The sequence below is a fragment of the Dryobates pubescens genome, chromosome 19, assembly GCF_014839835.1.
Source record: "Dryobates pubescens isolate bDryPub1 chromosome 19, bDryPub1.pri, whole genome shotgun sequence".
NCBI classification, from domain to species: Eukaryota; Metazoa; Chordata; class Aves; order Piciformes; family Picidae; genus Dryobates; species Dryobates pubescens.
Genome location: NC_071630.1, coordinates 9,354,158 through 9,381,661, shown reverse-complemented (window position 1 = coordinate 9,381,661; position 27,504 = coordinate 9,354,158). Strand labels below are relative to the sequence as shown.

Here is a 27,504-nt window from a genome sequence, read left to right as displayed (position 1 = left end):
CAGTTTTCTCTCATCTTAATGATGCATTTCTGGCGTGAGGTAACATACAAATCTCCTGTTTTCAGCAGAGGCCTCCTTAAAAGGAGTTACCCTTTTAACCACAGATAGAAAGTACGTGGGAGGGCAGGAAATCCCTGTTGGGTTGAGAGCCAAGCGGGTTGAAAGGATTTCCCAAAATATACAGGAAATGTAAGCATCTCTAACACAGTCGAGGCTTGCCTGCCAGGTGTGAAATGCCCTCTGTGCTTGTCTTCAGGAAAACCTCCATGTTTATCTCAAGTCTTCTGTGCTTGTCTTCAGGAGAATGTTTAGGTTTGCCTCAGAGACTAATTTCTGGAGAGAGATACCACTTTTGCCTTCTCATATTTATCAGATCTCCCCTTCCACCTCCCCAGTAGCAGCCTGAAGCAAGCAGAATCTCATCCTAGTGACTTACCCTGTTCTAGGCAGGTCTCCAAGAGCTGCAGGAAGACACAGCTCTGAAAGTATGTCCTATTCTGCATAAATAAACCTCTGTGCTCTCCTTCACTTCTTTTTCCTGCCAATAAAACTGTCATGTTTCTCTGTGAGTTCTTATTCCTGGCTCCTAATAGATGTTGCAGTTTTCTCTCTCCTATTGCAGGAGACTTTGCATACCTCCAGAAGAGTTTCTATGCAGAGCATTACCTGTTGAAAACAGACCTGTGAAATGCAGCCTCTGTTGTGGCAGTGTTTGCCAGCAGTTTTGTTTTGGGTAGAGACTAATGAGAATATTGAAAATCTTGCTGAACTGCCAAAGAATTCTGTTCTGATATTTGAGCAAAACACGTATTTACTCATCTACTTAGCCCAAAAAAATCCATACTTACCTTATCATGTGCATGTGAGTCAGTAATGGAATCATTTATACAGCAGTAAAGAACCATGTAATTACTTCCCATCTAAGTATTAATTATAATTGTGTCAATCTTTGGAGTGCTGAATGATGATTACAGTGGAAAATGATTTAGTATTTACAGAAAACCTAAGTGCATTTTGGATGATGCTTCCTTTTAAACACTCTTATGTGGTTACTGATTCTGACATAGCCTTCAGTGGGGGTAGCAAACTGAAGTCCATTTTACCAGTGTAAAAGAACCCCAAAGTGGGGTTTTCTTTCAGTGAAAATACTTCTAAGAGACTGAGTGGGGTTAAGCCTCTGATAACTCTGCTAACTAGTACTGGTTGAAGATGTAGCTTAGTCCTTGTGTGGAGATAAGGGGCTTCTGTACCATGCAGGATTAAACTCTCTGCATCCACAACCTCCCTGGGGAGCCTATTTCAGAGTCTCACTACCCTCATACTGAAGTTCTTCCTAAGATCCAGTCTAACCCTGCTGTCCCTCAGCTTCAAACCATCCCCCCTTGTCTTGTCTCTAGACACCCTTATGAAAAGTCCCTCTGCAGCCTTCCTGTAGGGTCCCTTCAGTTACTGGAAGGCAGCTATGAGGTCTCCCTTGTACACATTTATCAAATAGAAGTGTGGGAGGTCCAGGTCTATGACCAAAGGTTTGCTTTGTGGGTAGCAACATTTCAGTGGCCAGGATGGTGCCCATTAAAAGGGGTCTCTGCACAAAGTGAGGGTCTCTGTTCCTGTGCATGCCAACTTCACTATCTATTATTTACACCACCCTAACACAATTGCTGGAGGTCAAGGTCCTTTGTAACACTACAGGATCCTTCCTTAAGAAAGAGACCTGCTAGTGCCATAAAATGCATTCCTGCATGGGAATTGCCATGAAGCATCTTCTGGGATTCCAGGAACTGCCCTTCTCTTGGCCAGAGCAAGTGCCCACAAAGGACATACAGCTCCCAGGCCTGCACCAGCTGCAGCACAGCTCCTATAGGTAAAGCCAATTGGTCTTTGGGGATCCACTGCCATTTCTCCATCACTTGCTGCTGGTTTCTTTTGAGGAAGACTTTGCAGCAGGCTTTGCATGGCTGGCACTGACAGTCACGTTTGGCAGGCAGTGTGCTGTCTCTGTCTGCTGAAATACATATTTAGACAAAGAGTTATTCAAGAATGCTTGGTTGCCAAGACACTGAATGACATCTACCAGGACAACAAATGCGCTTCTTTCTCCTTCTGCTCTAAACCACGCCAAGTATCCTAAAATCAACAGGTAGACCTGCCTGGCTAACATGTAACTACATCAAGAGTGGCTGATTTCAATCTGTTCTACAAGGCTTCACCAAGGTGGGCTGCTTGTAACTTCACTGCTCCTCTTTTTATGCTGCATGATGTCATGGAACACTTTGAAGCACAAAGAGGGAAGTTTAGGTAAACTTTCAAAAGTCACTGTAAATAAAGAAAAGGCAAAAGCCCATTGCATCCCTGTTTAAAGATAGAAAATCAGTTAAAGCTTTCAGAGGTTTTATTCTTCTGTGGAAATGTTTGTTTGTTTGTTTTTGTTGGTCTGAGTTCTTCAGAATACCTGAAGGAAAGAGCCCCAGGTATTCACATGATTCGGTTCAGAAGGGTCTGGTAGGCAGTGGGAGAGTTTTTCAGTACTTCCACTGGGACAAGTGGGATGGGGATGTTCTGTTCACACACCACGGCCTCGTACCGGGGAGCAGCCTCCAGAGCGAGAGATGACAGAGAGATGGATGAAATGGGCTGCTGCAGGTCCTGCAGCCTGACTGCATGGTTTGCAGCCTGTCCTGTAGTCCCAGCTGCTGCTTCTTCCAGGCTAATGTTTAGAGAGATTTCATTTCTTTGGCAAGGGTCCGTGAGAGAATATGGGGGGGGATCATCTGTGGGGATATAGATTTGTGTTGCTCCTGGCCCCACGCAGTCATCATAGCTGAAAAGAAAAAGAAAAGATTTGTTTCATGAGATTCCTGTGAAAAATCCCACAGGATGTTATTGACAGCATAACAGGGACAGGTGGAGCGAGAAGAAAAGTATCATCTGGTGTTTTGTTCCTCAGCCCCCACCTTTGCTTAGTCTGCCTTGTGAGATGCTTGAGAGCAGAATATTTTTAACAGCACATCTCTACCTACCTGGAAATAATCCCTGAGCTCTCAGTGGAAGTGCAGTCCCTATCCTCCTGCACGAAGGTAACCTGGCAGCACTGCTGAGCTCAGCTCCCTGGGCACAAGCCCAGCTCCTTGCAGCCAGTTATGCAGGAGGAGTAACAGTGCTGGCTCACAGAGCTGTGCATGCTGCAGCAGTCACCGTAGGTGTGATACAGCAAGGGCTCCTTCCTCCTCTCAGCTGCTTATAAATAGAAAATGGCTGGGGAAAAGGAAGTGGTCTTGGCATTCTGCAGTTAGGAATTAACTTTCAGAGAGCTTTGGATGGTGTCTAGCAGAGGATCACATTGAGTGTTGTCCTCCTGGCTTGCAGGTCTCTGGTGCTCAGCCAGCAGTTACATGTGGTGGGGTGTCCTGGGTGCAGGTCTGTGCTGGCAGGGTAGCAGGATGTCTTCCCAGAGTGCAGGTTGGAAGGGACCTCAAGGATCCCCTGGTCCAACCTTTCTAGGTGATAGCGGAGTTGAAGTGAGCTAGCTCAGCACCCTGCCAAGCTTAGTCTTCAAGCTGTCCAGTGGAGGGGAATCCACTGCTTCCACTGGAAGATGATCACTTGGGAGGCTTCCTAAGCCTAAGGGCTCTGCAGAGACTGATTGCACCGTGGCCACAAGGAGGGCTGACCAGAACTGGTGAACCTTGTCTGTTACCTGGGTGGTCCTTGCATCACCTGTTTATCCACAGACTACACCTGACTCCATTTTTCTTATCAAACCAGCCAAGGGCTAGTGGTCTGAAGGCAGATGCTGCTTTCCTGGCTCACTGGCTACAGGCAAAAGTGAGGAGAAGTCCTAACATCATGATCTTAAATGTTAGACCTGCTTTGTTTGTGGCTGCCTTGCTTAACTGTTTCAAGACCATTTAAAATCCAGTTCTGAAGGAGGGAATGTTTTCTGTAAAAAACCCAACCCAAACATCAAATCCTCTGCCTACTCTCTTGACCTGCAAAACAGTCTTGTGGAGCCAGACAAATTAAGCCATTTCCTCAACCATGCTAACTGCAGAGCTATTAAGATCTAGGATCCTTCCTGAAACACAGGATATTTAGCATGTGTCTTCCCAGTAGACTGCAGGCAGTCATTCTGCTCCTGTAATTGCATTACTGCCAGGCTAAACCCAAGCTAATAAACCCTGCTTCTGGATGATAAGTGGCCTGCAGCAGGGCAGCTTGCATTGCTTCTTGGGAGCTCAAATCTACTGCCCTCAACCATGGAGGACCTGCCTTACAGAAATACTTGGTTCTACTTGTTCACACCTTTCCCTTGCAGCACCTTTCATTGTTCCTAGTCTGGGTGATGAAAGTGGGACTTAGGGAAGGGAAAGGTAAGAAAGGGAAATCTTAGTGCTAGGTTGCTAAACAAATACAGAGTCATAGAATGCATCTGGTTGGAAGGGACTCTCTAAGGTCATCTTGTCCAACCCCCCTGCACTGGGCAGGGACATCTCCAACTAGATCAGGTTGGTCAGGGCCACATCAAGTCCGACCTTTAAGGTCTCCAGGGATGGGCCCTCAACCACATCTCTGGGAAACCTGTTTCAGTATTCCACCACCCCCATAGTAAAGAACATCCTCCCCAGGTGTTGCTATTTTTACTTCCCTTTTATATTCACGAGGACAATACTTGTAAATTCAGATGAGAACATACGGATTTTCCCATCAGCAAGAACGGCATTTACAAGATAAAGCTGCTCTGAAGATCCTTTGGAAAATGTGTTTTCTACCTAAGTTACCTCCCCAGGTGATGAGAACTGTCTGAAGTTTGAAGGCCACTTCTTCAAAGGTGCTACACAACAACCTAGGCAACTGTGGCTCTCCAGAGCAGGCTTGGGTTAAACAGCTGCAATGGCAATCATCCTCCTTCAGATTACTGAGACAGGATGAACAATCTCCATCCATCTCTCCCCATACTAAATGCAGTATAATGACTAGGTATGAGGTGTGTCAGGAAGGTGCCTTCTTCAGGTCTGCTAGAACACCAGGGCTAAGAAATCTCAGAAGTGAGACTTGCTGAAAAGTACACAAAGCTTTAAAGGTTTCTTGAATTTTTGTTTCCCTTTGATTATTTTTTTCTGTTTGATTTTTCTCTTCACTGTGATCTCAAGGACAGTAGCACATGCAAGTTCTTTAAAAAGTATCTATTTTTCTCCTGGAAGTGAAAAATTGAGTGGTAAAACAGTATCTTTCAAACAAAGATGTTCATGAGCAATTTTACTTGTGTTTCGTGAGCATGCCATCAAAATCATACATTTTAATGTGACTATTAGTAAATAGGAATTGGCTGTACCCCTGCCTTTATTTAGTCAAATATTCTGCTAAGGAAAACATGAATTTAGACTTGAACTAACCAAATTCTGTCTATATTTTGAGTTTGTGTGACCTGCATTTTTGTAGCAGATACAGGTCTAACAGATTTATTTCTTTGCAAGTGCAGGACTAGAACACTCTGAACCTTAGAGAAATGCTTACCATGGAGGTGAGTCAGGATACATGACGTTGACCTGAGAAAGTGTATCCAGATAGGAACCAAAATCAAAAGCTGGGGGAAACTCCTCCATGCAGGTGGATCTCAGCTCTCCAAAGGAGCCACCATAGGAGAAGCCATCTGGAGCTGGAGAAAACACAATTAATACTTGCTGGGTTTAACCTCCCTGCTGGATTCTGTGAGACGTTATCACTGTTTCACAGAATCCTAGAATGGTCTGGGTTGGAAGGGGCTTCCAAAGGTCATCCAGTCCAACCCCACTGCCATAAATCATAAATCAAACCAATCTCAGGCAGAATAATTACTGATCTTCTGGAACAAGCAGGATTCACAGGAGCTTCCTATTCCACTAAGAGCATCATCTGCAGATCATAGAATCACAGAATCCTAGAATGGTTCAGGTTACAAATGACCTCAGAGATCATCTACTCCAACCTCCCCACCACGGGCAGGGATATCTCTCAACTAGACTTGGCTGCTCAAGGCCTCTTCCAACCTGTGCAGGGAGGGGGCATCTACAACCTCCTTGGGCAACCTGTTCCAGTCTCACCACCCTCTTTCAAGAATTTCTTCCTGATCTCCAGTCTAAATCTCCTCCCCTCTTCCAGCTTAAATCCATTCCCCTTTGTTCTGTCACTACAAGCCCTCAGTGTCATCATTAACAATGATGACAGCTGAAATGATGTTTTGCTGCACTGTGGTTGTGTTTATATCCAGTTATTCACTTCTGTGGTCAGAAGTAATTGCCCAGCCCTTCTTGTAGGTTGGTGCCCACTGCCAAAGTGGCAACCTTCCAGGCTTTCCAACACACCGAAGTTACATTCTATGCTATAGCAAGGCTCCAGTGGGATATGAAGATAAACTGTGAAGAGTCTGGTGATGGAGAACTCCTACGCCCTATCAAGGGGAAACAAGCTGTCTATGAAATGCTGTTGGCAGTAGCCTTGTTTACATTAACCACTAACTGCGGAGCTTGCACCATGTGAAGTCAGAGCCAGTGCAAAGATGCTATTCAACAGCAAATCTGCCCCTGACCTGATTATCCTGGGGTTTATTTTACTTTTTTATCCCTTGCACAGCAGGCAGATGCTTTTTGTTGCCCATAGCACCAGATAATAATCAAGTTAAGCATTCTCTTGCTCTAAGTAGCTGGCTTACCATAAACAGCATCTCTCCTGGGATGTGGGTGTCTTAACCGGCCGTCCTTGCGCAGGCTGCCGACGATGATTGTAATGCAGGACAGAAATAGCACAAGTCCAATCACTACTCCAGCTACCAGGAGAGGTGAAACAAGTAAACTGGTATCGTTTCCATTTTCACCATAGCTGGGGAGGTCACTGGCTGCATTGCTCTGGTTCAAGTGGACTTCTGCACAGCAGAGAAAGAGAGATTGTGTCAGTTGTGAAACAAGACAAAGCGTGATTATACAGATGCCAGATCGGAGGGCTTCAGAGCCCTAAGAGACAGCCTGAGGCAGATCCACTGTTTGAATTCATGCTCATATGGACGAGTTTCTTCACAGAAAGGCTTCTGAGGCTCTGCAACAGGCTGCCCAGGGAGGTGGATGTAGTGCTGAGGGATATGGTTTAGTGGTAGTGGCTTAGCGGCAGTGGTGCCATTGTGACCTCTAGGCGAGTGTCTGGACTTGATGATCTCAAAGGTCTCTTCCAGCCTCAACAGTTCCATGAAACATCTATGAAACTTATTTGTTAGACCTGTTTCTGGTGCTGTTAGGAACTGACTCTGAGGGGGAGTCACTCAGCAATCATTTCCCTGTTACTGGGAAATGCCCTGCTGGAGTCAGTAAAGGCTGTTGTGTAATTTTATTTGCTTATTCCTGGAAAGATTCTTTTTGTCATGAATTAGATTAATGCTGAAAGAACTTCGGTGCACCAGCAGGAATGTGAAAACTCAAAACTGGGGGCTCCAAGCAGAACAGAGCAAGTGACATTGTTACTAGGGTTGAAAATATTCCAAGGCTTTGCAGAGAAGGTTTTGGGCAGGAGGGAAAAAAAGGAGACAGCTCTCATAGAACAGGGCATGCTTGTGCAGGAGCCAAAAAACTGATTTGGAGCAGAGTGAGGAAGGGACTCATTCAGGAGTCTTAGTGAGGCATCAGGCATGGCTTTTTGTTAGGCAGAATATATTGGGCAATGTGGTGGGCCTCTTGGCAAACAGCTAATGAATGGTTCAAATAGAAAATTCTGTACAGTGAGGGTGGGGAGACACTGGAACAGGTTACCCAGGGAGGCTGTGGATGCCCCCTCTCTGGAGGTGTTCAAGACCAGGTTGGATGAGGCCTTGAGCAGCCTGGGCTGGTGGGAGGTGTTCTAACCCGTGGCAGGCAGGGTTGGAACTGGAAGATCTTTAAGGTCCCTTCCAACCCAAACCATTCTATAATTGTATGGTTTTTACATGGAGGGATGTTAGCAGAGAGTTTTCAGCAATCTTTTCCTTTGGGATGTTATCACTTTATTGTCTTCAAGTCACAATAAGCTTAAAAAGAAGATGATGGCTTCAAGCCACTGTGTATTATCATTGCCTGCTACTTGACATTGAGAGAACTGATTAGAAATAGAAAATACCTGGGGAATGAGCATGTAGTAGGGGTTTTGTTAATTATTTAGAAGCACTTGGCTGTTGGCTGGGAATCTTTATGAGCAATTAAGATGGCCAAGAAATGTGCTGAGCTGTTTCAAAGCATTTTATGCCAGAAATCTTAATTTTCTGAAAATGAAATAGACTGTAGCATTAAATCAAAAAGGTATGGCAACCTTAATACCCTTAGTACAAAAAGCTTTTGGGTATAGGACATGGTGGAGGGGTAGATTCTGCTGATCTCATTGCCCTTGCACTAGAGCTAAACTTACTCCATATAAACCAAGTTCTAACCATGTTTCTCGTTTGTACAGTTGTTTCTTTTAACTCTCTCTGTTGGTTGTGTGTCCACCAGGTGTGTTCTCCTGCTGCTTCCCATATGTCTTCATGTTTTGTTTTGTTTTTTCTTTTTCAGATTTTGTCTTTGAAAGATTCAAAATATCCCAGCAGTGCCAGTTAGCTGAAATCACAACTGCAGAGAGCTGACACCTGAACTAAAAGCACAGGTTGATAATTTCTTGCTAATTTTGGCTGGCTTGCAAAGATAAAAGGGAAGACACAAGCTGCTTGCCACCATGAAGAGAACATGAGCCTGAAGTGTGAGCTCTTCCTTTGGGAGCCTTGTGTGATGCCAGCCTACTGTAAGTACTGATATTTGGTCCTGTTTTGCTTTATAGATTCTCTTATGCTATTTGTTTGTACTTCAGGTGTTTTGCTTGCTTGCTTGTTTGTTTGTTTTTAATTTCAAGACAGCCCATTTATTGAGCAAGCTCTCAGGGCTGCCTTGGCTGGAGCATGTTGCCCAAGGAGGTTGTGGATATCCTTTGCCTGGAGGCGTTCAAGGCCAGGCTGGATGAGGCCTTGAGCAACCTGAATATAAAAATGCTGTGTTGGTTTTATTCATAATAGAAATATCTGGAACTTTATATAATTCTCACAAACAGAACAGCAATAGCAGGGTCTGCTTGTTTGTTTTGTTTTGGGTTTTGTTAGGGGAGTTATATTTTGTGCCATGAAACTGAAAACTCTGCACAATACCTGCATAAATACGTCTTATTATTCATGTTTAGAGGATTAGTTCTACTGGGTGCACAAAGCACTGCTTTTCTCCAGTGAAGGGAGTTTTGTAAGCAGGCATGGCACAAATGGAACGTGCTGGCTGTTGCAGTCATGAATACAATGCAAGGGGCACATGTGGCAGAGTGAACTCTTAATTTACCATGACAGTGCTAGTGGAGAATTGCCTCCTATGCATTCTGTGTTGGACAGTAAATGATCAGTCTGAAAAACCCTTTCAAAATCACATGATGCTTCTTTACCTAGTGCTCCTGCAGCTCAACAGACCAACTTGTAAAGTAACTCCAGGTAACTGAGTTGGCAGTTCAGGACATGGTTTCATGGCCATGGTGGTGTTAGGCTGGTGGCTGGAACGTGATGGTCTTGAAGGCCTTTTCCAACTGAAACAATTAACATAGAATTCTAGAATTGTAGAATGGTTTGGGTTGGAAGGAACATCCAAAGGTCATCTAGACCAACCCCCCTGCAGCATGTAGAAGGAGGTGTAGTACAACTCAGCTTTTTGTGGCATACGTTGTGCTTTCCCCTTCTTGCTAAGCTTTGAAGGAAGGTTCCTTATACCTTTCAAGCAATGCTGATGTTTCAGATGGGTCACATACAGTCAGGGTGAAATATTTTGGTGTGCATATGTTTCATGGGGGTTTGGGTCATGCAAGACAAAGCCCTTTGTTAGGAGTGGCTTCTCTGTCCTTCTCTGGCTTTTACTTGCTTGTGTCCCAGATGAGACAGAAGGGAAGCCCTGCATGTAAACAAGAGTTATTTTCCTGGGTACTGAAATAGTTGTGGGTATTTTAATTATCTTTTTTTCTGAGGACACATCAGCTCTAGGGAAGTTGCAATGGTTTCTGTAATTCACCATTTGATTTTTCTCACTGCATTTTTATGTTCCAATCATCATTAAAAACGTATCAAATCAACCCCTCAGTTGGACATGAGACTGTGTGTTGGGGACACTTCAGCTTTATTTGATGCTCTCAGCTTGAAGTGAATGTGGAGCGTACTTACAGGTACAAAAGCTGCCCATGACCTTGAGAAGCTTATCCGAGGCAGAAAGGGTGGCCTTTCCTCTGAGATAGCTAACTGCCTTTTTATCATGTCTGCTGGCTATCAGATAATGACTTTTCTCTTCTTGCATTGACATCCTTATTATAGAGCCAGAATGAGTAAGATTGGATCGGCAGCAGCCTGCAAATTGAGAATGTCAGCAGCAACGCGAAGGCGGCGGCGTAAGGGCTCAGCAAATAAATCTTTTCAGATGCTGTGGCTTTAGGGTATTATGTTGATGCCACAGCAGCATGTATATAGGTGCTGCTTCAAATTAACAGGAAAAAAATCTTCCCATTTTCAGATCCATAGTCTGTTTCATCAACATGATAAATACCACTGCAGTGAAACCAATCACTCTGGAAGTGTAACAGCCCGCTTAGTGATGGACAATGTATTTCTTCCCTTATTTTCTCATATACAAACAACTTTGAACTAATACAATTTTATAAGCAGGACCCAAACCCATTACTTTCTTCAGGCACTCTGTGTTGGGGCTTGGAAATAACCATGATGAGACTCCTATTTCACCCATTAAAGTAAAGTTGCCTTCATAAACTTGGATCCAGCTTAGGTTGGCTGTGACTTGAGTGGGGCAAAAGCAATCATTTTGTATTTCTTTTTTTTTTTTTTTTCCCTTTTCTTGTGACAAAATTTAGTGGTGTCCCCATCATAAAAAGGACACAGAACTGTTGGAGTGAGCCCAGAGGAGGGCCACAAAGATGATCCAAGGTCTGGAGCACCTCTGCTATGAGGACAGGCTGTGGGAGCTAGGGTGGTTCAGCATGGGGAAGGCTCTGGGGAGACCTTAGAGCTGCATTTCAACACCTAAAGGATCCTACAGGAAGGCTGAAGAGGGACTTTTCATGGAGGGTGTCTGGAGACAGGACAAGGGGGAATGGTTTGAAGCTGAGGGAGAGTAGGTTTGTAGAAGAATGGTTGACATAAACTACTTAGAAAGTAGTGACAACTGAAATACTGATCGAGCTGTTTGTCAGGAACAGGTGGCTAAGGCAGAAACCTGTTAGATGCTCTTTCTTGAAGAGGTGATCTCATGTGTGGTATATCTTAGCCTTTCCTTCAGGGTGACTTGAGTTCTTAAAATGGGTTTGCAGTATTGTTCTGCACTGCCATAGGAATGATGGTGTTGCTATCAGAGGGTACACAAAGCCTATAGTGTGACTTACATTATCATTTGTATCTGTAAAAGCTCCAGCAGGCTCTGTCTGCATAAATCAAGGGGTTTTCTCACACCATTAAGAAGTGATTTTGTCTGAATAGGACTAAGACTTCTCTCAGACAGCTGCAGGAATGTCAATAGCTGCAAACAGGTATTGATCCTTGGAACAGTTTCAGTCAACTAGTTTCTTTGCTGTAAGGAGCCACCAAAATTCAAGGATACTGAAAGATCTATAGAAATTAAATTACTCAAAGATTACTACTTGAAACTCTCAGGGTGGGGGAAATCCTCTCTCTGAAATCCCTGTTGCTTACTCTAGGAGACCTGTTGGGTAAATCTGAGTGCAGGGCTTGCCAGGCAGCCAGACACCATCCCCTGTATGTGCTGTGCTGTGTCTAGGGGCTGCTTGCTACACATCATATATTCTGTCCTCTCTTCTATTTATCTTTGGCTGGCAGAGCTGGCAGGCTTGAAGAGGAGAGGAGACTTGCACCACTGACAGGCTGGGAAAAGTAAGTTCCTCCCAGCTGACAGGCAGTGGTGTTCCTTGTGAGAGGAAGCCCTGAACAATGTCCACTGCATTCATTTACCAGATCTGTCAGGATGATTACTGACTCTTTGAATTATGATCCTATTTCCTCTCGTTAATCGAGTCTAACATTTCTTTTCTCATATTCTCGCACTGATTATGAGGTAGGTGTTTTCTGCACTGCTAATACTCTCTATCCCAGTAAGTCTTCATCACCACAAGTTCATGAAACATTAGAAGAGGAATCAATTTGATTGGACATTGTATTATCTTGTGCTCTGGCTCGGTTACCTGCTCGCCTTCCAGTTACTCCCAAACATGAAATTACAAAGCAGCAAGCAGACCCTTCCCCAGGGTAGGATTCCAAACGAGCAGGATGTCAGTGAGATGTCCTGGGGACTTCCTGTCTGTCTCAAGGCTGCATTCACACCAGTTTTACATGTGCAGGTTTAAGGTACATGCACAATGATCGTGTCTTAAGCTGTATTAAATCACATTCTAAGTTTGCACTTCCCATGACCTGTAGCAGAGGGATGAATTACCAGCACACTATTTTCCTAAGCTGAGAAATCACTTCTAATGAATATTATATGGGTTATGTGAAGCTATAAAACAGGGAAAGAGACTCGCTCTGTAAATGTGGTTTGCTGGTGTTTTAATTGATGCTTTCATCTCTTCTGCAGTGCAGATTACTGTGCTGCTTTTCCTTTGTGGCACTTTGGCTGTTAGATTTGTCATTGTTTGCATTATATTCCTTGGGAAATGTAATTTTCACAGAGGTATTTTTAATCCTGGAGTCACAGACTTGTAGAATCATAGAATTGCTTTGGCTGGAAAAGAGCACTCCTGATGATGCTCTAAAATAATAGCCCATGCCATATTTGTTGCATTTTTGTGTAAGCCTGGTGATGTTTCCTTTCTCCAGACAACAAAGATTAAGATGTTGCATTCTCTCTCTCATTGGTGCGTTTTTATCATCAGGTAAACTTCTTATCCTTCTTGTTAACTCATGTTCCAGGGAGTATTCCCAGAATGAGTGTATTGTGGTCCATGTTGACTGCCACCTCTAGTGTAGTACTTAAGGCAAGAAAGCATTTGGATCCCAATAAAAGCTTGTGGACTGACCTCACTGTATCTTAAGTGATCAGTCTCTCTTTTCATAGCCTGACCTCTTAGTTTCTGTACCAGTTATGCCCTTCCGCATGCTCTTGCTGTACTGTATCACATAGCCTACTCCCATTGTGAAGAATCAGATTCCTGCAGCAAAGCATGTGTGAAAAGGAGCTGGCTGAAAAGCAGAGGGATATACAGTTTATTCTCTTGGTATTAAACTAGTCTCAAGAAAAAGAAATGCATCTCTGCGCTGCTGACACCGAGCCAACAGTTTCCATCTGAGATGGGGAGAGAACAATGCTATTTGTAATCCCCTGCTAAATGCAAATAAGTTCTGTGTCTCTTTCTTCTGGAGACTGCTTCCCTGAGTCAGTGGAGTTGATTTACATTTTGGTGACATCTACACGAATTTTGCCAACACAGCTCATTACTGCAAACATTGTGTCAGTTCTGACATTTCTCTTTCCTGGGAGAATCCCCACAATGTCTGGTTTTGTTCTCAGACTGGCGGCTTGGCTGGCAGAGGCACGCAGACAGCAGCAGCAGCCTTAACCATTGCTGTCCCTCAGCTGGCAGAGCACCATTCCCTGAGCCAAGACACCATGGCTTTTTATAGAATCATGGAATTGTTTTGGCTGGGAAAGACCTTTAAGATCATCAAGCTCAACTTCAACCTACCACCACGGCCATCAAACTTTGTCTTAGAATTCCACATCCACTTTTCTTCAACATCCCCAAGCATGGTGACTCTACCACCTCCCTGGTCAGCCTGTTCCAATGCCTGACTGCTTTTGCAGTAAAGAAATTGTTCCTAATCTCCAATCTAAACCTCCCCTGGCACAATTTCAGGCCATTTTCTCTCCTCCTATCTCCTGATACTAGGGAGAAGAGATTGACACTCGCCTCACACCAACCTCCTTTCAGGATTCTCTTGATCTGTCATACTAAGCATTACTGGACACTCTTTCATAAACAAATGTAATTCACAGAACTAGTGATTTGTCCTGGAGAATAGGAAGGAGTTCTTGAAAGTGAGGGTGCTGAGACACTGGAACAGGTTGCCCAGGGAGGTTGTGAATGCCCCCTCCCTGGAGGTGTTCTAGACCTGGTTGGAAGAAGCCTTGAGTAACCTGGCTGAGTGGAAGGTGTCCCTGGCCCTGGCAAGGAGGTTGGGACTAAATGATCTTCAAGGTCCCTTCCAACCCAAACCATTCTAGGATTCCATGATTCAATGGCCTGGGAGAAGCCTGGATAGAAATGTGTAAAGAGAGAGGACATTTGTCACTTCACATTCTTCTTTAGAAGGAGATATAATGGACTTAAACTGGAATGAATGGAAACAAAAGAATGCATTCGCTGGGCTAAAATGACTGGTTACTCTCAAGAGCTGTTCTGTTTGTGTAACAGTTGTTTAAATAACAGTACTGTCTCCTGTGAAATCTGCTTTTCTGACAAGGGAAGTCCAAAATCAGTCTGGACACTGTTCAAATGTTTTCCACAGTCTCATGACAAGATTATGTCAATCATCCTGGTGGGCTCCAGGCAGGATTACCTATAGGACTTTATATATAGCTGCATAGAGTGATAGAGATTATTAATCCAAATGGCCTCTGTGCTTACTCGAAAGGGAATCTGCAGGATTATCTGTGTAGATGCAGCTTTCAGAACAAACATAAACCTGGTTCCTCTTTATATGACCCTTAAGTAAAGTCTTAGAGTTATCTTTTATGCAGTGCTTAGTTAATAATAAAAAGAGGAGTATCAAGAAGATGGAGATTCCTTTTCTACAAGGAGTCCCATGGCAAAGACAAGGGGTGATGGGGACAAGTTACAGCTTGGGAGATTCCCATTGGACACCAGGGAAAAAAATGTTTCCCCATGAGAACAATCAGACACTGGAATCACCTCCCAAGGGAAGCAGTGGAGTCCCCTACACTGGGTGGTTTGAAAACTCAGCTTGCCAGGGTGCTGGGTCAGCTCATTTCAACTCCACTATCACCTGGAAAGAATGGAGCAGGTGATCCTTGGGGTTCCTTCCAACCTGGCTTTCTGTGAAGACATAAAGACATTCAGTGTCTTTGGTTCTAAAGGCTCCAGTCATGCAAGCCTTGGAAGGAGGGAGAAATGATTGCACAGGGAGGCAATGATTTGCTTCAGTGAGGCAAACTCTTTGCTTCCTGTGAAAATGTGTGTATTTTAGCCTTCAACAATAGATAGTACAGCTTTAAAAACCCCAAACCTCCAAGTAACCTGAGACACTAAAAGATACCTAAAATCTTTGTATGCATCTAAGTAGCAGTTCCTGGTACAGGGAGCCTCCATTATAGACACTATTACATCTGAGTTGATAAATGCTAGAACAGAAGGTTCTCATTTTATTCCCTCTCAAAGCCTGAGTACATGAATCCTGAATATTATGTTAGGCATTAATGGCACAGTGGGCAGGAGGTGATTTGGAAGTCATTTCCCTTTCATTCTGTCATTAGTCTGCTTCCTTGGCTGATGAACTGCCTGTGTTTGAAGAAGCAGATCTTGCCCATTCCCCTTAGCAAGGGACAAAACCCAAATCCTCTGGGGTGAATGTCCCTCCAGAGTGAGCACATACAACAGGCTGAGGAATGTGGCTGTTCCTTGCTCTGTGTAAAGGAGAAAAAAAGGCTTTCTGTGACCAAAACAGAGAACTGTTGGACAGATGAACTTCTAACGCCTGTCCTACAGAGATGCCTTTTGGTTTTAAACCTGCACACTGCACAACCTTTCATGCCTTTGGATTCTGTAACCTGAAGCTGTGTTTAGAGGCCTGAATGCTCACATCAGAGCTGCTAGTTAAAACCTAAAATCACTAAGAGAAGACTTGGGGGGAACCTTATAGCTGCTTTCCAATACCTGAAGGGACCTTACAGGAAGGCTGCAGAGGGACTTATCATGAGGGTGTCTAGAGACAGGACAAGGGGGAATGGTTTGAAGCTAAGGGAGAGCAGACTGGACCTTAGGAAGAAGTTCTTCAGTATAAGTACGGTGAGACTGAATAGGTTGCCCAGGGAGGTTTTGGATGCCTACTCCCTGGCAGTGTTCAAGGCCAGGCTGGATGAGGCCTTGAGCAACCAAGTCTAGTTGAGAGGTGTCCCTGCCCATGGCAAGGAGGTTGAAGCAGATGATCTCTAAGGTACCTTCCAACCTATGCCACTCCAGGGTTCTAAGATTATCTAGTCCAGGACAAAGTAAAGACCCACTATGCTTCTGTGATGCATTCTGAAGAATTCTAGTACTGACAGAGGTGCTTTGTCACTTGTCTGAAACATTTCTGTGTCTGAAGTGTATCTAAAGTGACAGGTGCTGGTGCCTCGCTGGATGACACTCTGCTCTCAGGTTCATAACAGCAAATCAGTCTTTCCATTGTAAGATAATGACTTTTTCCTCCAGGCACTTTCTGATTTGTGTGCTCTTCTGTAACCATTGCAAATGATCTGGTTTGTAGTTTTGAGCTCTTGACTACTGTAACATGTTCAGAGCAAACCTGTGACTATTTATTTTGTCAGCTTCTGTATGTTTCTGTGGGTTGTTTTTTTGTTAGCACTGACTTAACAGCATTGCATTTAGAGGGAAAAAAAGAGGTATTTGCATAGACTAAAAAGAGTTTGTTGCTACTCACTACTTGCTTGATGCACACCTTTCTAGAAGGGCAGAGAAGAATGCATATTTATGTGCAGTGTTAAATTGCTGAAAGGTTTTCATGTGATCCAGACAAGATGCAAGATCAAATCTGATGAGTTCCCTTTAAGTCTTCTGTGACGCCACCCTACCTCTAATCTCCACTGATGAAATTAGGGGTTAAGAGCTTAAGGTCTTGCCCAAATTCAGGTCTCGTGTGTCCTCCTGCTCCTGTTAACTGTAGCCCTTCTGGATTCTCAACCATAGATTTAGAATTTTTCATGCTTCATGGATCTGACCTGAATCCTCTGCTTAATGGGCTCAGATCAATTCTGCAGTGCCTGTGTTGCATGAGTGCTTGAACTCCAGTGTGAAGGCAGGTAGCAGGTTGTGACAATCAGGGATCTGTAGACTAAACAGTGTTGAGGGCCTGCTGTCTACTCTATGCAGGTTTCAGAGAGCTTTATTTGAGATTAGGTCTGCCTTGCCTCAATACATCTGAGTGCCCATTAGAGGATGGATTGTCCTAGGCTCACTCCTGACACTCATTTCTTGATTTGCTTTCACCTGATATGCATCTGCTCTCCCCTTTGTAACCTCTGGCCTTTCTTTAAGGTTGTGGTTATCTTGTGTGTCTGGTGTGTTCACGAAAAACCCCAAGGCTGCAAGTATTTCTGGCAGGTCTTTAGTGACAGCAGTATGTGACCCCCTCCTATGTGTACCCTGTGGAATGGAGGGCTAAAAGTAATTTGCCCTCTTAGATGCTGCTAGTTACAAAATGAGTGTTTGAAAAGGAAGGTTTCAGAGTTAAAACTCTATCCTGTAATCAGTAAACACAATGAGCAAAAAGTAGGAACAGAAAAAGCTGAGATGGCTACATGACCAGGTTTGCTAGTACAGAGCAATTGTTGAGATGACAACACACTTCTGTTCTTCAAAAATCCTCCAGCTCATCAGGGCAATGGAGCTGGAGAGGGGTTTGGATAGCATGTCTTAGGAGAGGCTGAGTGAGCTGGGATTGTTTAGTCTGAAGAAGAGGAGATTGAGAGGATACTTCATTGTTCTCTACAGCTCCTTGACAGGAGGTTGGAGTGAGGCTGGGGCTGGACAGGACAAGAGGTAGTAGCCTCAGACAGCACCAGGGCAGGTGCAAGAGTGCACTCCTGCAAGAGTGGTCAAGCATTGGAACAGACTGCCCAGGGATGGTAACTTCACCACCTCCCTGGGAGGTGCTCATGGTCTTGTGGTCATGGAGGTGTTGGGTAGAAGGTTGGACTTGATGGTCTTAGAGGTCTTTTCCAACCTTAATGATTCTGTGATTTTTCAACTTATTTGCAGCAAGCCTGGTTCTAAACCAAATGGCTAAAGCTACCTGCACTGCTTACAGGAGCTACCCTGTGACTCTGTTAAGCACAATGGGTATCTGTGACTGCATGGAATTCCTCTCTCACCACTGCCCAAGCGTTGTTTCAATCAGCTGGCAGTTTGTCTATTCACATAAACATTTCCAAATGCAGAGTGCCCAGCCAGCAGTCACTGCTCTGCAGAGCTGCCAGTGTCTAATTGTTTCTGGCAATGGTGACTGCCTTTTGTAGGCTGCTTGTTTAAATCTTCTCCCCCCTCATCTGGCATTTCAGAGCTGCAGCCTTCACAGCACATTAGCTTAATGCATTTTGAGCTTGACCAAGCCTTCCATTCCCACCACTGCTGATATGTCTGCTATTGTACTTGAAATCAGCACACGGTGTAAATGATTTAGGCAGATGAATAAATAAACCTCTAAACAGCCACATCCTTGCAAGAGCAAAACCAGATCACATCTCATGGCTAGAACATTGCTACGAATGCTGACTTGGTGAGCAAATGGTCTTTGCGTTCCTAGGTGGTGATGGAGGAAGGTGAAAGGTGACTCACTTGAGCATGTCAGTTTGATGGACATGTAGTCTCTGCCACAGTCCTTCTTGTAGCGACAGCGCAGCCAGTTCAAGAGGCAGAGTCCGTCACCACACTGCAGTTCTTCTTTTTTACATGGCAGGATGCTCTGCTCATCTGAAAGAAGTGAGAGATGACTTTGTGTAACCAGCAACTCCTTCCTGAGCAACAAAGCCAAGTAAATGCTGGAAGTCAGTCCTTCTGCTTCTGAAATCCCTGGGTGGATGAAGTCTCACTGTCCTCTTTGTCAAATGTGAAAAGGGTCTCAGTCTCAAACCAGTGTTGCCTGTACTGTGGTTGCTCATCATGAAATGGTGCTTGAGGCAGATGAGGTCTGGGTGAAACACACCAAAGAAATCATAACCAATCCATCTTTGCACCAGCTTAACACACAAAATGGATAAATGAGGGGGAAAAAGACTGGATTAAGGGCTCTTTAGCCCTTAATATAACTCTCTCACTATCCCTTCCAGTTTCACAATTAAGTGTAGGAACTCAGTCTGACTGAACAGGGAAGGATTTTTGGAATCATCTTAAAGCTCTTCATAAATTTATGGAGACACAAACTCAGGCTTGGTTTGCAGAGATATGAAATACCTTACAGCAAGGTCTTCAGGTTGCTTGATGTGAGCAATCTAAACCATTCCAAACACAGGCTAATAAAACTTCAAGCCCAACTTGATAAATCTTTGGTCTTAACCATAAGGACACAGAGGGCTAGTGTGCAAATAGGTACCTGACAGAGGCCAGGCAGTTTTGCTGTATCATGGATTTGTTTGCTCTCCAGTATTTTTAATTAGGAGTCTTTTTGCCACCCTTCCTAGCTGCGAAATCCTGATTTCCAATTCTCCACACAGCTGCTCCAGGAGATGTCAGTACAGTTAGAAATACCACCAGCACTGACAGCATCCTGTTACCGTAAACCTTGGGTTGTAGGCTTGTACCTGGCAGCTCTGAAATCTGGAGCCAACAATCAGATCACACCGGTTTGTTGCAGTACATTTCCCAGATGGTTACTGTATTTCTCTGACAGTTTTGGGGGAAAATGGCACAGAACTCCAGCAATTAAGCTTGTGGGGATTCCTGTTTGGTTTGGGCTTTTTAGAGTTAAAATAGACACAGTAATTACTTTGTGGTCCACAGTCACTGTGTAAATGGGAACCACTTTTGTTAGCTTTAGGCTGGTTACAAAGTCATTGCAAATAGCAAGAAAGAATTCACCTGCAAGAAAATGGTGCAAAAAGAGAGAAAGACCCCAACAACCAAACATGTAGTAAGAGTAATCGGTCCTGATATGCACCTCACATATTTATAGCTTTCATAAAGACTGTTTAGTTCCTAATGTAGTTTATTTTAAACTTTAAAAGTCGATTATTTTAAACTTCTCTGGACTTGCTCCAGTCCATAGCCTTTCCTCTCTCTCATTCACTGTTACTGTCTTTATTAGTTGGACACAATCCTGCTCTGTCACTACTTACAATTTCATCATGTCTGGATGTAAGAATGTTTGCTACAGTTCCTGCAACATAAAATTCCTGTTTTCCTTCTTGCTGCTTTGCTGGCTCTGCTTTGAAGGTCACTGGAAGATAAATGGCTCTTCTCTCTCATCCAGAAAGCAATAGCACGCTTTCTGTTTCTGCCAGTTGTTGTCGAGCTGTGTCACTCACTTTGGGTTATAGTCTGGATGAGAATGCTACAAAACCACTGTGATGTTTTATTATCTTCAAGGAGAACCATGAAGATTTTGGACTATAAGAAATTACCTGGGCAGAGCCAAATGTTTCAAATTGAAAAGCAGTGGAAGACAATGACTTCAAATACATAATCATATGCAGAAGTAAAAGCAGACTAGTGGAATGGTGGAGATTGTCTAGCAGCAAGTCTGTTCCTCCAATTGGCCCCAGAAACAAAGACAGAGAGGAGATTGGACAAGGAGGGGGTGGGGGGGGAAGATGCTACAGGAGAAAGCAGGTAGTGCAGTATCTTGTTAACAAGAATCAGTGCCAGACGGCTACCAGTTCAGGAGGGCCTTGCTTTCTCCTTCAATTGCTAGGTCATCTAAAGCAATCAGTTTTTCTGCCAACCTTTTTTTCTCTTTTCCTACCCCCTGTGTTATCCAGACACCTGCAATCTGGAAGGACAAGGCCAGTTACTTTGTGCAGTACCTACCAGGATATAACATTAGCCTTAGCTAGGTCTTTTAAGTAGAAGTAATCCTGTAACAATTTCCTAGAAAGGTTGCACCAGATGATCCTTGGGGTCCTTTTCAAGCTGGCATTTTGTGATTCTGTGTAATTTTGTAGCTACTACAAAATAGAGCTAAGATGCTGTAAACCTGTACAGATGAGATGTTCACAGAGCTGCTTCTCTTAAACTACAAAACTAAAACAGATGAATTACAAATAGGAGAGATTCAGAAGTTTAAAACCCCACACACATTTCACTCCTTCTGTTTATACTCATGGAATCGTAGAATTTTTGGGTTGGAAACCCTAAGGTCATCCAGTCCAACCAGCAACCCACCACCACCAAGGCCGTTCAACCATGTCCCCAAGTGCCATGGCTACATGCTTTTTGAACACCTCCAGGGACGGAGACTCCACTACCTCCCTGGGCAGCCTGTTCCAATCCCTGACCACTCTTACAGCAATGAAATTTTTCATACTCTCCAACCTAACCTTCCCCTGGCACAATTTCAGGCCATTTCTTCTAGTTCTAGCACCTGATCCTCGGGAGAAGAGACCAACCCCACCTCACTGCAGCCTCCTTTCAGACAGTTGTAGAGGACAATGAGGTCTCTTCTCCAGATTAAACAGTCCCAGATCCCTCCGTTGCTCCTCACCAGCCCTGTACTCCAGACCCTTCACCAGCTTTGTTGACCTTCTCTGAGGAAAGGCAGGATCATAATTCATTGCTTCTAACAAAGAAAGAACAATTGCTGAAAGGAAAATCTTCATTTTAATGGTAGAAGTAAAAGGATTTGCATGCATGAAACTAAATCCAGCAATTAAAAGATAAGAAACTTAGACCTGAAGAGGCCAAAGAAGCAAAGTGTCATAGAAGCACTATTTGCATTAAGAACAGACAGTGATGAAGTGTCTGGAATGTCCTGCAATGACTTGCCTTAGCACATGGTCCTTGGAGACTGTGGGTGGCTCAATGTCATAGCATGTCAGCATTTTTACAAATGTCTGAGGGATTTCAGGAAGTTCTACCAAGATCTATATGAAGTCTTGCAGCTAAAATCACTGTTTGCATAAATGCTGTCAAAGCCAACTCAGTTGCTTGCTTCTGCCAGCTCTGAATTTGAAGCCAAATTTTCAAAGCATCTGGAGATGGAGACTCTTAAGTAGGCTTTACAAAAATGCATGATCAGGTGTCTGCCTCTCCTTGAAAGATGCTTTGCATTAAGGTGTCTGGGCATCTACTGCATTTTAGGTGCTTGAGCTCCTAGCTCAAAATACAGTCATTATATAATAATGAAATGTCAGACTGCAAGAGGTACCAGTGCTCAGCACCTCAAACGTACCTTTTCCCTTCTCTTCCCTGAGAGGTTTCTTAGATCAAACTTGTACCAGTTTGATTAGATTCTCCTCAAAATTAGATTCTCCTCTCTTTATTTGCTCTAATAAAATTTGACTCTAATATGTATTTCTGCACAGGAAGGGATTCTAATCTATCATTCTCTCTACTTGAAAAGTAAATAAATCAGGAATGAGAGGTTGGAGTCAGGAGAAGCTACTGAAGCTAGAGCACTAAGTCAGTGGTTACAGTAGAAATGAGCAATTTGGAGTTAACAGCCTTACATCTTCATAAAGGAGGATGAGAAATTGCAGGCTTGGCGAGAAACTGATATCCTCCTAGTACAAAATCCAGTCTAATAAATGAAAAGGTAAAAAAAATCATTCTTGATGTAACTGGGATAATTTTGAGCAATCATAAAATAAATTGATGGCAGATACTGAGCAGGGTATCACTTACTAGGGGAGAAGAATTGAGATGTGGTTCTGGTGGCATTTTATCTGCAGAGTCATTCAAGCTTGAAGTCCAAGGTGGAAAACTAGAGTGTTGATGTTTTCTGCAGGAACCTACAGGGAGAGATGGGTTCCTTCAGGAAACATCAACACTTTGAGAGGGGGGAGGGGAAATCTGAAGGAAAATAAGGAGCAGATTATTCTGGGGATTGAACTTTGCTGTGCACTGAGAGATGAGGGGGCAACTGGAGTGTGTTTGTCACTGCCTGGCATCACAGGCATACATGGCTTCTGGCACTCTGCTAATGAGTGGTAGATGTTGGTGCTTTGATTGCTGACACTTCTCAAGGCACCCCACAAGTGGCAGGGACTATGTTGCTGCAGGGTGCAGACCTGTCAGACTGTCTCTTCAGCTTCCTGGCATAATGCACTCTTCTCTCCAGGACACCAGCTCACAGCAGAACTGTCATGCACAGGCTTGAGGCAATTTCCTCTCTTTCTGAGTGTCTCTTATCTGCTGTAGCCAACAGAACCACTGTAAGATACTCAAATTACCGAGTTTCTCCACCTGTTTGAACTGCAGGCGTTTGTGAACGTGGAGTTCTGTTCATTGAGTGCTGGGCTCTACACAACTGTGTTAAACTGGCTGAGTTTGGAGACCATTCTGGGAAACATGCAGCATTTGCCATAAAGAACAAGAGCTGCAGGCTACCTAGTCTGTAGCAGTGCAGAGAGCTTTTTATTCTTGCTGTGCACAGAAAGATTTCCTTGTTTATGAGTAGAAGCTTGTTCAACCTTCCATTATCATCCTGAGGTCTCAGAGCACAGCTGGCATCCAGCTGTGCTGTTACTGTGTAGGAGCTGAGTGCTGAAGGACAGCATCCAAAGTGTCTACTCAAGGGCCTGCTGGTTTTAGAATCAGGATCTTCTGCACTTACTTTTTGCAGGAAGTATGTTCCTGTGCCTGTCTTAGGGTGGTCTTCATGCACAAAGAGAGGGCAGTTACATGAAGAACACTCTTGTTCCTTCTTGTTTAGTGAGACTAAGTCTGTAGTATCTATAAAGGTCAAAACACAAGAGTTTTAACACTGGATTTTAAAATGCTACCTGCCTATTTTATAGCTTTGTTTTTCCTGCTCCATGCATACAAATGAATTTTCTAGAGACAATGCTGACTTTTCACTTTCACAATTCTCTATACCTGACCAAAAAGCTACAAACACTTTGCAAAGAAAATCAAATGTTTCTCTCGGAAAGAAACAGCTAAACCAACAAATTTTAATAGCAAACTTAATTTCCTGTCAGAAAGTTCCATTAATGCTGGAACTGTCAACCTGCCTTGGTGCTGTGTGGTTCAAGTCGCAGAACTCCTGAACATTCACTTGCCTGGACTTGGCTTTACATCTGTCCTGTATGAGAGCAATATTCATGAGGCACAGATGACTCTGCATGAGAAGAGCTGCAGCCCTGCTCCTGGGCTTCTGCACTTACAAATTCAGTGTTGGGAAGGTAAACAGCTCTGGTACCTGGCACACATCAGCTACATGTTCTGTGTAGCTCAAGAACACAGCTGGCAGTCTCCTTCCTGCAGAGCACAGTGACAGCCTGGGATGACACTAGTCTCTTTCCGCACTCTCTATAAAGGCTTTTTGGTTTTGTTTTTTTAATTGGCTAATGCCCACCTTGTATTGTGCTAATATCACCTGCAATTGCCAGCAGTTTAGGCACTACATATCACAGCCCTCATGCAGGAGGCCAGAATGCTGGGCCTGGCTGAACTCAAATCAGTTAAGGCCATAGTAAAACAAAAATACTGTCTTAAGAACACTTAATTTGGAAGAGATGTAGGTGCCCATCTGGAAATTAGAGCAACACTCAGACTATTGCTGCAACAGCTCTGTTATGAAACTCCACTAATTTGAAATGAATGCCACGTCTTGCCATGTAGAAGTTGTCTCTAGGATGGGCAACAGCAGGGACAAATCTGAGCTTAAGCCAAGAAATGGGTAAGAAATTATATTACTCTGATATGGATGCCCAAACTAAACATGTGCTGGGTACACTGGCGATGACAGGTGGTCGTCTATTAGGTGGCCAGAGAGTGAAAAATTTTCAGCAGCTACTGATTCTGCACTTGTTCCTGAGCCCAACTTTAACATGATGTTTTTAATAGGAGCTTAAGGTATAACCAGGCAATCTGAAAGATCTCACTTTGTATTTACTTGGGTTTTGCACTGTCTTCAACTTCATCAATCAACTCTGCTCCTAGTCACCAAGATTATCCTAGGGTTAGATCCTCCAAACTGTTGAGAGAAGCTGATCCTGACATTCTGCCTAAGTTCTCCAAGTTGGTAGGTTGTGGCAGCAAACACCAAGCCTGAGAGTATTTCTTGTCTGTGAATGATGGTAGCTGCCTGACACTTTTGTTCCTTTGTGTGTGCTCCAAAGTAAATCAATCTTTGCCTCTTGTTTCTTTAAACTTCAGGTTTAATCATATGATTTCTCACCCATGATGAGCTTGGAAATTTTTACCCATGCCATAAGCTGTGCTGAAATGTTGTAAATAGATTTTTCTTGATCTGAAGCACTTGCTCTGAGAGAGATCTTGTTTTAATTGTTGTGGGTACATTTTTATCAGCATGCCATCTAAGAGATTGGACATGCTGCTTTAATTCCCTGAATACATGTGGTTTTCTGCCAAAACAGGACCAGTGACCGGAGCAGAAGTGCCTCCTATAATGTTTTATTTCCTTTTAAAAAACACCTTCATGTAATACCTATAAAAATCAGTCATAAAAAGGAGAGGGAAAGGCAGTCAGATGTCAGGAGTTTTTATTTCGATGATTGGAAGTAATTTTTAGCCACGTTTATTTCAGCAGGGAGTGCCAAAATTATATCAATTTTGACTGATGTCAGTGTGCTCAGCTTGTTAACTCAGTTTTAGCAGCTATGTGCTAATTTGCTGTTGTGGGAGAAAATGCTGAAAAGGATTATTTTATTATTTTTTTTTTCCTTTAAAGAAAAAAAGGAAATACTGAAGACATGAAATGTCATGTTCTTCTCTTTCAGGCAATTCTCTCTCTGACTCCTGTGAGTTTTTTGTCTGTATGAAGGTTAATTCCATTTCTGTTAACTCAGTTGTTTCCTTAGTGAGGACGCTATTGGCTTTTTAATGGATTGATGTTTATCTGCTAGAGGACTTTAAATATAATATTCCTACAGCTGTACATGGCTGCAAGGCATGACATTAACGCAGTTAAAAAGGGGGGGGTAAAAAAAAGACTACTTACAGAGAGTGGAATAATTGCTGCCTAGTCCAATATGGATGGAGCTTCCAGAGATGAGAGGAAGATGGATGAAAAGAACTAAGAAGGGAAAAATGAGGGGGGGAAAAAAAGGTCCTTAATAGCAGTTTGTTTTCATTTTGCAGCCAGCTGTCAGCTGAAGATACATTGTGGTGTTAACCTGCACTTACTCTCTGGGGCAGGGATTACATGTTTTGGACTGTCACTGCATGCACAGAGGTAGCTTGGATGGGGGTGAACAAACCAAACAAGTCCTTGCTTCGTACTTCCAGGGCTCATTCCAATTTAGGAAATGTATTATAGAGGACTCTAACGACTCTCAGATTCCAAACTCCATGTACAAACAACACTGCTTTATGTAAATATGCTAACTATTGTTGTTCAGTCGTTCCCCAGTCTCTGACACAGGTACCCATGCCTGTAAAACACAATTGTTCCCTCATTTCGGTGCCTCTTGCATGCATTAGGGGTGTGTGTGTGTCAAACTGGGTTGAAATAAATTTATGCCCAAATTTGATACACATCCCCCCCTTATGCATTTCAGCTTTAATATTTATAACTTGCACTTCAAAGATTTATACTTGCAGGCACCAAAGTGCATACACGAGTAAAACGTGTCCTAAATAACAACACGTTTAGATTTCTGGGGAGCTGGGTTCCTTCGCTCCTGCAGTTGCATATAGACTCTGAGCCCCTGCCCCAGCCCGGTGCGGTACAGGATCAGCAAGGGGGCTGCCCGGGCTGCCGTGACCTCCAGACGGAGCCTGCGGGCTCTCCCCCGGGTCGCTGCCAGCTCCAGCCCCCCAACCAGCTCCTCCCCAACGGCTCTTCCCTGCGGCCCTCCCCGGCCGCGCTTCGCTGGGCAGCGTGCCGCTGCTTTCCCGGAGCGGGTTCCGGAGTAACGCAAACTTTCCGCGGACACCCGCCCTGGGCCGCCGCCGCCCCCCGGGGCAGAGCCCTGCCCGGCTGCCGCCCCCTCGCCGCGCCGGGCACCCCCACGCCCCGTGAATCGCGCCTTACCCCAGCACACAGGCGCGGCCGTTGTCTCCATGCGCCTCGGCCGCGACTAGCGGGCGGCCAGGCGGACACAGCAGCCGCCGCCGACAGACTCGCCCCGCCGCCTCCTTCTGCCAGGGGGCCGGAGCGGCGGCGGCGGCTGGACGGAACCGGCGCCCATGGGCGGAGGGCGGGGGGAGGCGGGTGACCTCCGCCCCGCGGGGGCCGGCCGGAGCTCCCCCTGCCCTGCCTCCAGCCGGGGCGGGGGGCGATGGAGTCGGGGCCCGAGGGGCGTGGGGTCCCCAGGGGGGAGCTGGGCTCGGGGCGGCACAGGCCGCGCGGCGGAGCCGTATGTCTCCGGGGTGCTCGACGCCGCGCATCTCCGGGGGCTTGACTCGGCAGGGGTGGGGGGACGGGGGGGGCTGGGCTCCTGGGGCCTGGAATGACCCCGGCTCCGCGCCTTGTTCTCCCTCTGCCGTCTCTAAGGGAAGGGAAGTGTCAGGGCTGCTGCGGGGATTCGCTGGCTGGGTGAGGAGCTGTAGGCGGATAACGGCTCCTGAAAGCCGAGTCCAGCC

General features: G+C 44.6%; 1 protein-coding gene across 1 annotated transcript; it reads right to left on the bottom strand.

The window, feature by feature from the left end:
* Positions 1–263: 263 nt before the first annotated feature.
* On the bottom strand, positions 264–27,205 carry BEAN1 (brain expressed associated with NEDD4 1). The gene is made up of 6 exons (XM_054169889.1): positions 26,954–27,205; positions 25,919–25,993; positions 18,637–18,771; positions 6,689–6,898; positions 5,515–5,656; positions 264–2,821 (listed from the first exon to the last, which is right to left on the bottom strand). The coding sequence occupies exons 1-6, from the start codon at positions 26,982–26,984 to the stop codon at positions 2,476–2,478; spliced, it is 939 nt and encodes a 312-aa protein (XP_054025864.1). The 5' UTR covers positions 26,985–27,205; the 3' UTR covers positions 264–2,475.
* Between the last annotated feature and the right edge of the window lie 299 nt (positions 27,206–27,504).